Here is a 13,181-nt window from a genome sequence, read left to right on the forward strand (position 1 = left end):
AATTTCTCTCTAACCATCTAGATGTCAAAGTAAGTATTAGGCCGGGATCACACATACCCGAGATACGGCCGAGTCTCACAGGTGAAAACCCTCCTCTGGCGCCGGCACTCCGGAGCGGAGCGTGCAGCTCCATGTACTGCTGTGCGGCTGCACGCTCCACTCCGGAGTGCTGGCGCCAGAGCTGGGTTTTCACCTGCGAAACTCGGCCGTATCTAGCGTATGTGTGATCCCGGCTTTAACAGCAGTATCTAAGGGGCTAAATGCCATGATCGGTGCCAACACTGATCGTGACGGATACAGGAGGGTGTCAGCTATTGTGTACAGCTGCTGGATTGTCATCTGTTGGTTGATGATATTCTCTTATATCTCAGTTGTACGTTGTACTGGTGGTTAATAAGGGGATATACCTCTTCTGTTATCAATTAAAATATCAAACTCGGCATTAATCACCATACCCAGCACTATCGCTTTGATACTGCTCCTGCTCTTTGTTGAGATGCTACATTGGTGAAGTCATGATTGTAGCTCACATGACCGCTGCAACCCATCACTGGGCTCATTAGCTCACAAGCGGCTGAGTCTAGCGATTTAGAACTGCAGCAATTGGCCAGTTCCCTGGAGTGTTGGAGCTGGTGTAAAATGGCAAAAATCAATATAAAAATATGAGGAAGTGGGAAGTTGAGCTCACCAAGTGTGGAAATAATTACCTCCCATCAAAAAAGTGCAGCACACTGACTCCAGACCGGCTTCTGGCAGAGAGCAGCAGAAGGATGAAAGATTCCAGCATCCGCAGAAGTATGTTAAAACATGACTTTTACTGCATAAATGTTAAAGTGTATAAGAACAAACAGGCTAATAAAAAAAGGGTGGGCGTTGGGGATGGGGACACGGGTCGGCACGTTTCAAGCTAGAAACGGTTAGTCCTGACCTAGTCCTAGTCAGAACTAAGAGCTGCTAGCTTGAAACTTGGCAACCTGTCCCTCCTCTTGTACACCCCCACCACTCCCCCTTTTTTTTATTAACATGTTTGTTCTTAAACATTTTTAAATTTACGCATTAAAAGTTAGGTTTTAGCATTTTGTCATACTACTGCGGATGCTGGAATCTTTAATTCTTACACAGCAAAAATTAATGGTCACTTTCTATTGCATTCTTTTTTTTTGCATTTGTTATTAGTATCAGGGGCGGACATATCATTTTTGAAACCGATGCAAGAGCTAAGGGGGCCCAATACCACCTGCAAAGCAATTGGAATTATGCATTAGGAAGTGCTACTGGACTGCAGAGGCCCCATGTATTGTTCTTGCCAGGGGCCCATTATTTCTTCTTCGTATTGTACTCACATGCTCAGATTTTCCTCTAGTTCCTGAATCCGGCACTCTGATCTCTGTCGCTCTTCTCTCAGTTGTTGTTCCAGAACCGACCTCACTTGCTCTTGTTCAGTATTCTGCTGCTTTATTTCCAAATACCTGTGTATAGAGACAATATTAAATATAGAATGAAAGTGATTAAAAAAAAAAAAAAAGAACACAGATGAGTTTCAAATACTTTTCAGATAAGAAAAAAAATTAGCACATTTACAACTAGTGCTTAAAAATTACTTTCCTGGTTGGAAAATTTGGGGTCAAATCTCTGAAACTAAAAAACGAATATGTGTTAAAACATGCGCCTAATTCATATCAGCAGGTTAATAATGATTTTTCACATGAGAGATCCTCTTTCAGAGCCTGCATCCCGGGGTACTGATGGGTTGTGCCATGGCAGGCGGGAGTCTGCTGAAGACCTCCAAACTTGCCATGATGTCACATCTATAAAGGCCAACCTGCAGCTGAGATTCCTTTGAGGCCTTGAGTTTTCTGAATACTGCAATACATTATAAAGCTTAAAAAAATGAAAAAAAGGATAAAAATCTGAGTCAGCCCCTTTCCCCTCCCACACCATTAAAAATAATATGTGATATCACCACATCTGTAAAAATCTATTCTAGCATAATATACAATTAAATAACTCGGTTAACACCATGAATGACAAAAAAAAAAAACACAATACACAACTGAAATACCGGAATTGGACAATGAACGCTATGAAAACAAGAAAACAGTGCCAGAATTACATTTTTTTCCCCCTAATTAAACACAGTTCTTTATCTCCCAAAGTTATAGCTCCTGGAAGACGGGGAGGTAAAAAAAAACGCAAGTGCAAAAACTAAAAATCACCTGGTCCTTAACAGAATAAATAGAATGCACAGAACAGTACATACAGTCTTGTATATTGGCCATACAGTGTGAATGATGTGCTAATGAGGAACAACCCACCTTTCATGTAGTTCCAGCAGTTGCTGATCAGTCTCGCTCTGAGGTTCCTTCTTCTCCTGTGGGGCTCCAGGGGCTGAATCACTTGGCAAAGCTTCCTACATTATACAGTAAGAAGATTATAACAATACGGATCCAAATTCAAGCTGTCTCTCTACAAATAAAAACAACCTCCCCAGACATCACATGCAGACAAGGATCAGTCGAAAACAAGCGATCAGGGATGTCGACATCCAACCTGTCCGATTTCTACCGTTAAAGCATTGAGTTGTACCCAGGGCTGTTGAGTCTGAGTCGGGAGTCCATTTTGGTGGAGTCGGTATAAAACGGACTGACTCAGACTCCTAAAATATATAATACATTGGGTACAGCAGTACAATGCAGGATGTGATGTAAATGTTTTTTCATAAAAAGTTGGGAAAGTTATGAAATGTCCTTTAAAATGTCAGTTCTGCTCCTGATCTAAGGATCTCGGCTTTTAGAGATGAATCTGTGCTGCACTTTATGCACATGCTCAGTAGTGACCAGTGCAGTGGAGGCGGAGTCACGGAAATTGTGGAGTCTGAGGTTTAGCTTACCGACTCCACAGCCCTGGTTATACCCCACACACTTTAGGCTGCTTGTTAATTCCGATATGGCTAGCAGGATCTGTGCAGACAATTTGGTAAGCGTATATCAAAGAGATATGCCTTTTTCTGGCCATGGTAGCAATAACCCTTTAAGAAAATGGCTTCAGATAGATATTCATTAAGGACTTTGGCTTTGTCCAGCACATCATTTTCAACTGTGAACTAGATTCTTTACAATTTTTCTACTCCCTTTTTAACTATTAAATGTTGTATTGGTGTTTTTAAGAAATGTTGGCATTTTTTACCAAGTTCTTCTGCTGTAATTCTTGAAGTTGTCGTTCAAGAGATGAACAGCGACCATTAGCATCTCGCAGGTGCTGGTTGCTGCCACGCAATTGCAGAGATAAAGCATTCTTCTCTTCAAATATCTGAGAAAGCTGCAAAGAAAAAACACAATTATAAGAGGCAAAGACAAGAAGTCAAAGGCATAATAGTCCAGCAATTCACAGAAACTCTTCAAGAGGATTTCTACTCAACACTTTAAATTGTACATAGCACTTTGTGTGTTACATGAAGTCAGGCAACTGGGTTTCTTACAGAAAAAATGGCATTTTTACTCAATTGTAATAGGGCTTTTTAACTATTGTTTTCTAGGAAGTGCTGTCACATTGGTTATGACAAGTGTATAAGTCTCTCAGCCACCGTGACTTTGCGATCGACTGGCAGTTATCTGAAGATGACCTTCAAAAAGGCCAATATATCGGATAGCAAAACAAGAATTACTACCAAACTTAAGCAAGTAGTTGAAGCAGTTACCGATGTGAGTGTTCATTGTTCAGTTATGCGTAGAAATTATAGGTAATGGACTATTAAAAGACAAATTTATGAAAATGCATTTCCAAAAAAAAAAATACAATTTTAGTAGGCTAGTACATTTTTTTTGCTATTGACAGTAGAGACAAAGATTGTAAAATCACGGGACATAATCTGATGACTTGTTTTGTGTAAGTGCCATGAACAAATAAATGGAAATACTTTTTAACATCAAAAGTCATTTCATATCTGACCTTTGAGTTTAGCTGTTGGATCCGGAGTTCCTTATGGTGCACTTGTGTAAGCGTTTCACTGAGCTGGGTGTGCAAGTTTTGCACCTCTGTCTGCATCTTTTGAAGCTCTTCAACTGAGTCCTTAGCCTCATTACTAGAGATCTGAAAGATGAATTGCATGAATTACGGTCTTCTTGCTTCGTGGAGCACGTCTACGGTCATGGAAGGGCAGTGAGAAACACATTCAAAGTACCAAAGAGAATCCCAGTGTCAAGCTTCATCCACTCAGGCCCTGCACTAGGCAGAACTACTAACTCCCCCGAGGACTTCAATACTTTGTACATTAACGTCTTTAACCCCTTAGTGACAGAGGCAATTTAGTACTTAATGACCAAGCCAATTTTTACAATTCTGACCACTATCACTTTATGAGGTTATAACTCTGGAACGCTTCAACGGATGTCACAGATTGAGAATGTTTTTTTCGTGACATATTGTACTTCATGTTAGCCATAAATTTTCTTTGATATAACTTGCGTTTATTTATGAAAAAAAATGGAAGTTTGGCAAAAACCACATGTCAACTTTACATCAGCAAAATCTTGAAAACAATTTTTTTTTTGTTAGGACGTTATAAGCGTTAAAAGTTGAACAGCAATTTCTCATTTTTCCAACAAAATTTGCAAAACCATTTTTTTAGGGACTACCTCAATGTAACAGAAAATACCCAAAAGTGACACCATTGTAAAAACTGCAGTCCTCAAGGTGCGCAACACCACATTTAAGAAGTTTATTAACCCTTCAGGTGCTTCACGGGAACTAAAGCAATATAAAAGGAAAAAATGAACATTTTACCTTTTTCACAAAAAATTTACTTTGGAACCAATTTTTTTTTTAAATTTTCACAAGGGAATCAGGAGAAAATGGACCACAAAATTTGTTGTGCAATTTCTCCCAAGTACGCCGATACCCCATATGTGGGGAAAAGCCACTGTTTGGGTGCATGGCAGGGCTCAGAAGGGAGTGAGCACCGTTTGACTTTTTGAACGCAAAATTGCCAGGTCACGTTTGGAGACCCCCTGATGTACCTAAACAGTGGAAACCCCCCAATTCTAACTCAAACCCTAACCCCAACTCACTTTAACCCCAACTCTAACCCTAATGGAGAAATGGAAATAAATGTATTTTTTTTTTATTTCATCATTTTTACTTAACTAAGGGGGTGATAAAGGGAGGTTTTATTTCATGCGGGTGGACATCATGGGGAATTTCAAGGACATCAGAGGTACGGGGGAGGGTTGGGGGAGGGAAATCAGACTTTTTTTTGTGGTCACCGTTAATCGGTTAACAGCGATAGCAGCACTGAGGTCGGTAAAAACCGACCCGAATCATGTTCTCTTGGGTCTCATATACCAATCGGTATCTGAGACCCCGGAGAAATTCCGACTCTAGGTTGAGGGGTTGCTATACACTTATTTCTCAGCGCCATTAAAAACCAGCTCTGAGGCATAAGTACCCTTAATTACCGCTGTTAAAAGGGGTATCGGCGGTCATTAAGGGATTAAAAGCAAAACTCATGAATATAATATTTTAAAGGCTATTATATAGTGTATTGGTTTTATACAATTGCTCTTCGGTCAATGCTAATTTCTACTAACATGGATGAGCCAAATAGATTTTTCTCCGGTCTACTTGGTCTTGACCAAGGACACTAAGAATCCTCCCATTTTCTCGACCAGTTTATCCAACACATTTCATCTTTTTATTAAGGTGGCTTTCACCAGTTTTGTACCATAAAATGACTTGAAATCTTAGAAAATGTTTTATATTAGCACTGATAGCTTCATCGAAGGGAGTGAGGTTTGGGTGGGACAAAATATGGCTAAACTCGCCTGGAAAATTCATCAAAATAAATGTCTCTGTAGTACAAGTATAAAGCCTAAAATAACGAATTGGACCCATTGTCTTTTAAGACTGGTGTTTTTTATGCCATTCTTAATGAAGGTAGCGCTGGAGTAAAATGTGCCTAAATCATTAAGAGTAGTTTCTCACAACTGTTATGCACCTCTCCGCCAAAAATGTCCATGGAGTGCATTTTTTGACAGAGGCACATTATCTCTTTTCAACTTTCTCTGCATTCTACTATATGTACTTTTAGTAACTTTCATTATTCCAAGTCCACTTTTCTTTTACAAGATCAAAGTACTGTTATTTTCTGGTTTTCTACCATACCTTTACTTCTGTTTGAAAAGGACTCTGCAGACGTCTTTCAGTTTCTTTGCGTGGGGCCTTCAAGGTGCTCTGCAATCTGTGATGATCTTCCTGCAGACCAGCCATTGCCTTGGACATATCTTGTATCTGTGTCTGCGAGATGTGAAGTTCAGATGTGATCCTAGACATTTCTTCTTCCCTTGATTGTAAAGTATAAGTTATATCATTAAGCTGCTTTTCCAAGTCATATTGCTTTTCCTTGCTTTCAGATAACATAGTGGTGAGGCTGGCCTTTTCTGAGTTTACAGAACTAAGCTCTGTATTCAGGACAGATACTTCTGTCAGTTGCTCCTGCAGTCTCTGTATTTCTTCCTGAGCTAAATCATGACTGTCCTGCAAAGACCTCATTGAGCCTCCAAATGACTGTAGCTGAGCTTTTAGACCAGATATTTCTTCATTTGCAGTTAGCAATCGCTGTTCCGATTCCATAAGATCTCTTGCAAGCTCGGCTACTCGTTCCTCTGCTGTTTCTGTCTCGTTACGCAAGACTCCAGTATCATGCTGCATGCTCTTTAACTTCTTATTTAGTTCATCTTCTGCACGCTGTACTCGCTGTTCTGCTTCTAATTGGATGCGAGAGCTTTCCTCTTGTAAATGCGTCAACTCAGTTTGCATCTTTATCAGTTCATCTTTTAAATGCTGCATCTCTTCCTTGGCCTGTTCAAGCTGGTTTCCTTGTGTCCCAATTTCAGTTTGCAGTTGAGATACATAGAGTTTTAGGTTATCAATCTCTTCCAGCATTTTTTGCTTTTCTAGCTTGCTTTCATCTAGCTCCTGTTGTAAAATCTCTCGTTGGCCTTTTTCTTGATTCAACTGCTGCTCTTGGTTACTTTGCTCATGTCTTAGCCTTTCAATCTCCTGCAATTTTTCACCCAGAAGCTGTTTAAGTTGAGAGTCCTTCAATGAAATAAGCTCCTTCAAGTCCTCCCGGTAGCGAGTCAGCTGAGCATTCAATTTAGCATTTTGTGCATTTAAATCATCGGTACGACTACGAAGGAGCCTTAATTCTTCACGTAGCTTGTTACTCTCTGCTGCTGCCTCTTGAATTAGACCATCTTTGGCAAGAATTGCATCAAGATGGCGCTGCTCCAACTGTTGATAGTCACCTAATACACGTTCTCTCTCCTCCTGTAGTGAGCACATAGACTTAGTAAAGGAGTCTAGTTGACCTTTAGTTTGGCCAACCTCGTCTTGCGAAGTTTTTAATTGAGTCTTTAATTGTTTTAATTTGTCCTGCATGTCTAATGTCTCTTTCTCAGTTTCTTTAAGTCTATCTTGCAAAGTCTTGCATTCGATAGCATGTACATCTTGCAGCTCATTAACGGCTGTACTCACAGCTTCATCGTGTGAATTTAACAGCCGCACCACATCTTGCTCCTTTTGCTCCAATTCTTTGTGCAACTTTTCTGTCAAAGATTTGGAAGCCTGAAGATCACTCTGAATCTGCTCATTATGCAACTTCCAGTTTTGGACTTCTGTCTCTAATCTTTTTAATGCTTCCAAAAGGTTCCGATTTTCAGATGTAATCTGGTTTACTTTTATTTCAAGGGCATCCAACTGATTCTGACGATCATTTGCTTCCTGGGTACGCAGTTTCAGTTCCTGCAGACAGGTACTGTGCATCTTCTGCTCTTCCTCCAAAGAGGATGAAAGAATTGCCTTCTCCTCCAACAGAGAGTCTCTCATTTTTAGGTGGACTTCAGTTTCTGTCTGCTGGTTTGTGACAAGTTCCTTATTCTCTGTGTGAATTCTGGAAATAAAAAGGTACAATAGATGAAAGAGGAATAAGTAAAAATTACTTTAAAGGCATAAATTAAGTATAAGAATTTGAAATAAAATATATCATACCTGGTTACCTCAGCCTTAAGCTTTTCAACTTGGGTTGTGATATGTAGCAACTCATTTTTAAGATCCACACAAACTTTCTCTTTGTCATTTATTTCAATGTCCTTTTTATGCATTGCATCAGTTAACTTCTCACTCCACTTTCTGGATTCTTCTATAACGCGATCTCTATCATTTTGCAAAGAACACATACTACGAGTAAAGGCTGCAAGCTTAGCTATATTTTGATTTAATTCACCCTGTAAGTTCTTCATTTCTTGATGCTTTTGCTTTATCTGGCTCTGTAAATTGACAATAGACCCCTGAAGGTGTTCTTTTTCTTGTTGTAGCACATTTATCTTCTCTTGTAAATTTGAGACTTGTTTCACATGTTTGTCTCGCTCAGTATGAAGCCTCTTTTCCATATCTTCCTCTTTCATGTTCAACAATACTGTTGTATTTTCAGCTATGGTCCGCAATTCATCTTTCAGTTTCAGGTTTTCCGCCAGGACCCTTGCTGCCTCACTTTGTGTGTCATCAAGAAGCACACGAAAAGATGTTAGATCATCCCGAGCCTTGTTTGCCTCCTCCATTGCTTTAACTATTTTATCGTTAGAGACCAATTTTTCTTTTTCACATTTATTGTACTCAAATTCAAGCACCTTAATTGCCCTTTCTAAACCACTGATAGTCTCTTGATATTGTATGCAATCTTTTTGCAAGTGTCGAACTTCTTGCTGCTTTTCTTTGAGCAGCTCCTGAAGCTCCTTTGATTGTGTTTTCCTGCCTTTTGCACTCTGATTAGCAGACTTTAACTTTTCCACATACTCTTTTTGTGCCTCTGACAGAGCGTCAATCTTCTGTCTTTCTAGCTGTCGTGTTTCCTCTTCTAACTGGAGTTTAAAGTTTTCTATTTCTTTTAGTAGGCTGTCATTTTTTACCTCCAAATCCATTGCATCTTGCTGGAAATTTCCAATGCTTCCATTGAGCTCAGCCATCTGGTTCATTAGCCTCTCTTCTAGCTCGTCTTTCTCAATCTCAATTGCACGTTTCTGCCTGCTGACTTCATCCAGGTCACCAATGGTTGCTTGATGCTTCTTTTCCAACTGTACAATTTCTATTTCCATTTTAGCAATCCTATTTTGTCCTTCTTTGAGCTGAGTCTCCAAATTTAAGTTCTTCTCCATCAAAACCTTGATTTCTCCATTCATTCTCTCCATTTCATTTTGCTTCATATTAGCATTGCCTTCAAGTTTTTGTATCAGTTCCTTCATTTGTGAATTTTCCTCCAAGGATTCTTGAGTTTGGGTTATATTGTGTTTTGCAGCCACCTCTACATAAAGCTGCTGTTCATTTCCCATGATCTGTGAGCACATCACTTCAACCTCATTTTTAATTATAATAACCTCTTCATGTATTTCAGATGTATGTTCCTGCAGACTCATTTGAACATTAGACTCAACTTTATGCAATTGTAGTCTTAGTGATTCAGTTTCTTGCGCTACATTATCTTTTTCAGACGTTACCTGTTCTAACTGAAGTAAAAGACTATGGTTTTCTGAGTGGAGCCTAGCTAGCTCTTCTTTTAGTTCTGAAGTTTCTGTACTAGTATTCTGCTGCTCTCCCACTACTGGTTGCAATTCTCCTCTTAATCGGTCATTTTCTTCTTCTAGTTCAAGTATTTTTTGTTGCTTAGATTTGGCAAATTTCCTCATTTTTTCCTTAATATTTTCAATCTCCTGTTCAGCCTCTTCCAGTTGCTTCTCTACTTCTTTCTTTTTAGTCTCCACAGTTTTTACTTTACTAAATAACTCTTGCTTTTCCTGTCTCACAGTTTCCATTGCACGTTTCATCCTATCCGTTTCATTACTCACATTTTCATAAGACTGTAGCAGGGTCTCATATTCCTTTTGCAGGTCTGTAAGCCTTTCTTGCCACTCAGAGATCTCTGAAACTTGAGACAACTTTAAAGTTTCCAACTCTCTTCCTAAATCATCTTTTTCTTGTGTGATACCGGACAAAACTAGTTTAAAGCTTTCACAAGATGCTTCCAAATTTTGGTTTTCCCGTAAACGGTTGTCAATTTCAAAAATCATTCTGTCTCTTTCTTCTTTCTGAGCAGATAATGTCTTAAGCAAAGAGTCTTTTTCAACACTTAGTTGGTTAACCAGATCCTCTGAACGTTGTAATCTTTTAGACAAGTCATCCTTGAGATTTGAAACAGTGTCCAATTTTAGTTTTAAACTCTTGTTTTCTTTAAGAGCTTCTTTTCTAGAGATCAGAGCAGCCTGAAGCTTTCTTTGAAGCTGCTGCTTGCCCTTTGCTTCCTCCACCTCTTCATCCAGCTTATTTTGTGATTCAAGAGACTGCACTTCAAGTTTTTTGTGGAGTTCTTCATGCTCTTTAGCCCTAACTTCTACTTCAGTTTGAAGAGATAGTATAGCAGCATCTTTCTCAGCCAACAAAATATTTGCACTTTTAAGAGCTCCATTTACTACTTCTAGCTCCTTGTGAAGTTGTCCAATATGCTCCACCTTTTCTATGAATTCTTCCTTTAAACGCCCTATGTTAACTTCATTTAGCCGAGATGTTTCCTGGTTACTACTTTCCATCTCTTCTTTCAGGGTAGATGCATGCACTTCTAAATTCAGATTTTTTTCCTTTGCAACTTGTAGCTCTCTATTTAATTGTTCTATAGTATTCTGCATATGTGAAACCTCTTCCAAACTGACATTTAATTTTTCTTCTAGTTGCAAAGCATTACATTCCAGTTCATTTTTTGGGGATTGAAAGACTTCCATCTGCATTTGGTAGTCTGTACTTGTCACATCTAAAATAGCAGATTTGTGGGCTACAGGGTCCACAATACTTGCAGGTGAAAAATCTACCCAGTCCGATTCCCAGTGTGATTCTTCAGCATTCTCACCTGAAACATCCACTGAAATAGCATCTTCAAAAATATTAGTATTGGTATTTTGTGATTTTCCTGGCCTCCTAACTTGTGTACTGCTCTCTTCAAGACTTACTTCATTCATTTGATATGACTTTTGATTTAATTGTAGTTTTTCATACTTTTCTTGCAAGAGATTAAAGTCTTCTTTCTGTTGCTTTAGCTGTTCACGGTAGTGCCGGTCTTTCTCTTGTGCTTTCTTAATGGCATCTCTGCGAGAATTCAACACCTCTTGTACTTTTTTTTGTAATATTTCTTTGTCTTCCTTGAGAGTTGCAATTGCGTTTTCAAGTTGAATTCTTGCATCTTGATCTACAGCATTTACTGTATCTGAAATGTAAGATTCTGCTGATGTTTTATCCATTTTTAAAGAATCAATTTGATTTGATTTAGCTTTTAGCTCCAACGTTAGTTCTTCAATCAAGTTTTGATACTGCACATTAGCTGCACTTTTTTCAGCCAGTTCTTTCTGGGCAGTTTCCAGATCAGATTCCTTTTCAGACAGTTGCTTTTTTAGACAATCTGTAATGCTTTGCTCAGATAGCTCTTCAAATGCTTTCACATCAACATCACCACTAACAGTAAAGTCTTTGTCCTGATTAACTGCAGAATTTACCATTTGTTTTTCTAGTTTAGAGATTTTGCGATTTAGCTCTTTTCGACTTGTTAGTGCAGCTTGTAACTTTCTCTTTAGCTGTTCAATCTCTTTTTTGTAACCCTCTAGTTGAGTCTGATGCTCCTCACTCTCTTTTAATCCCACCTCTCTCGGATCATGTTCTGAATTGTTTATGTAAGACTTTAGCTGACTCTCTAAAATAAATTTTTCTCCTTGCAAACCATTAATTACTTCTAAACTATTTTGTTGTTCATCAGTTAGAACTTGTAGCTCTTGCACATGGTTATACCTCTGAAGATCTAATTGAATTTGAAGCTCCTCAAATTCCTTTTCTTTCTTTGAAAGTTCACATTTCTGATCTTGTAATTGCATATGCAGTACTTCCCGCTCTTCCTGTGCAATCTTAATCATTTCATCGTTTTGGGCAAGGGTCAATTTTGCAGTTTCCAAATGACTATTCAACTCTGCAAACTCACTTTGAATAGCCTCAAACATTTCCTGAAGATGACATTTCTCTTTAGTAACCTTTTCCACTTGTAAATGGATTTCTGTATTTTCTGTTCTTAATGTCTGTATTAATTCTTCCCCAATTCCATTTTGATCTTGGATGTTCGCGTTCAACTGTTCCTTCAGGGATTTTATTTCCTTGCTCATGGAGTATTTTTCCTCATTTAGAATGACCACCTTGTCAGATAAGCTGTGGCTTATCTCTTCAACTTGTCGATCCTTCTCAGAAATAGATTCTTGAAGGCCTTGAATCTCCGTTGTTTTTTGTGAAAGCAATTCTTGAAGTAAGACTTTTTCACGCTCATTAGAGGCAAGTTCTTCAGAAAGTCTCTCCTCCTTAGTTTGACTAAGGCCAAGTATTTCGTTTAGGCTTTCAATGTGATGCTCCTTCTTTTCTAACTGGGTTACTTGTAGTTTTGAAAGTTCATTCCTCTCAGACAATAGTTGATTCATATGGTCTAGGTCTTTCTGTAAAGCAATGATCTTTAAGTCTTTAGATTTTGACTCATTTTCTAAACTCTTTACTTGCTCTACAAGTATATGTTGACTTTCATAGACTGTCAGCTGTTGGTTTTCAGTCTCTAAAAGCTCATATGTGGACAAAACTTCAACAGTATTCTCTTTGTTTAGAATGGTCTCAAGTTTTAATGAGATTTCCTCTTTCTCAGATGTTATAGTCTCTATTTGACTTTGGAGCTCTTTAACCATTTTTCTCATTAAAAGAATTTCATTATCATCATTGTCTGTAGTAACATTCTGGTAAGCGAGATCAGAAGGGTCATGCGTTTGAATACACGAGTCAGCTTCTTCTGATACATTCTGTTTTTTTTCTATAGCTTGCTCACTTAATGCACATTCATTCAAGTTTCCTTCCAAAGGTAGTTCTCCTTTGAGTCTATTTATTTCTTCTTGAGTATCTAGCAGGTCCATCATAAGGATAGACAGTTGTTTTTCCTTTAAATCTTCACTGGTAACATTAAGAACAAGCTCCTGAGACACTGAACAAGTTTGGACATTCAAAACAGTAGATTGCACTTTCTGAAAAATGAAAAAGGAAATTTTCATGCTATTGATAACTGCACAGTA

The 13,181-nt window shown here is 38.5% G+C and overlaps 1 protein-coding gene across 3 annotated transcripts in view; it reads right to left on the bottom strand.

The window, feature by feature from the left end:
* GOLGB1 (golgin B1) overlaps positions 1-13,181 on the bottom strand; it is a 49,735-nt gene that overhangs the window by 5,542 nt on the left and 31,012 nt on the right. For all 3 annotated transcript variants that reach the window (XM_069765507.1, XM_069765506.1, XM_069765505.1), the window contains 6 exons: positions 8,047-13,133; positions 6,160-7,948; positions 3,949-4,089; positions 3,187-3,318; positions 2,316-2,410; positions 1,344-1,469 (listed from right to left, as the gene is read on the bottom strand). In XM_069765507.1, the coding sequence (XP_069621608.1) occupies positions 1,344-1,469; positions 2,316-2,410; positions 3,187-3,318; positions 3,949-4,089; positions 6,160-7,948; positions 8,047-13,133 (7,370 nt within the window). The remainder of the gene's footprint in view (positions 1-1,343; positions 1,470-2,315; positions 2,411-3,186; positions 3,319-3,948; positions 4,090-6,159; positions 7,949-8,046; positions 13,134-13,181) is intronic.

This window comes from Ranitomeya imitator, chromosome 4 (assembly GCF_032444005.1).
Source record: "Ranitomeya imitator isolate aRanImi1 chromosome 4, aRanImi1.pri, whole genome shotgun sequence".
Lineage (NCBI taxonomy): Eukaryota > Metazoa > Chordata > Amphibia > Anura > Dendrobatidae > Ranitomeya > Ranitomeya imitator.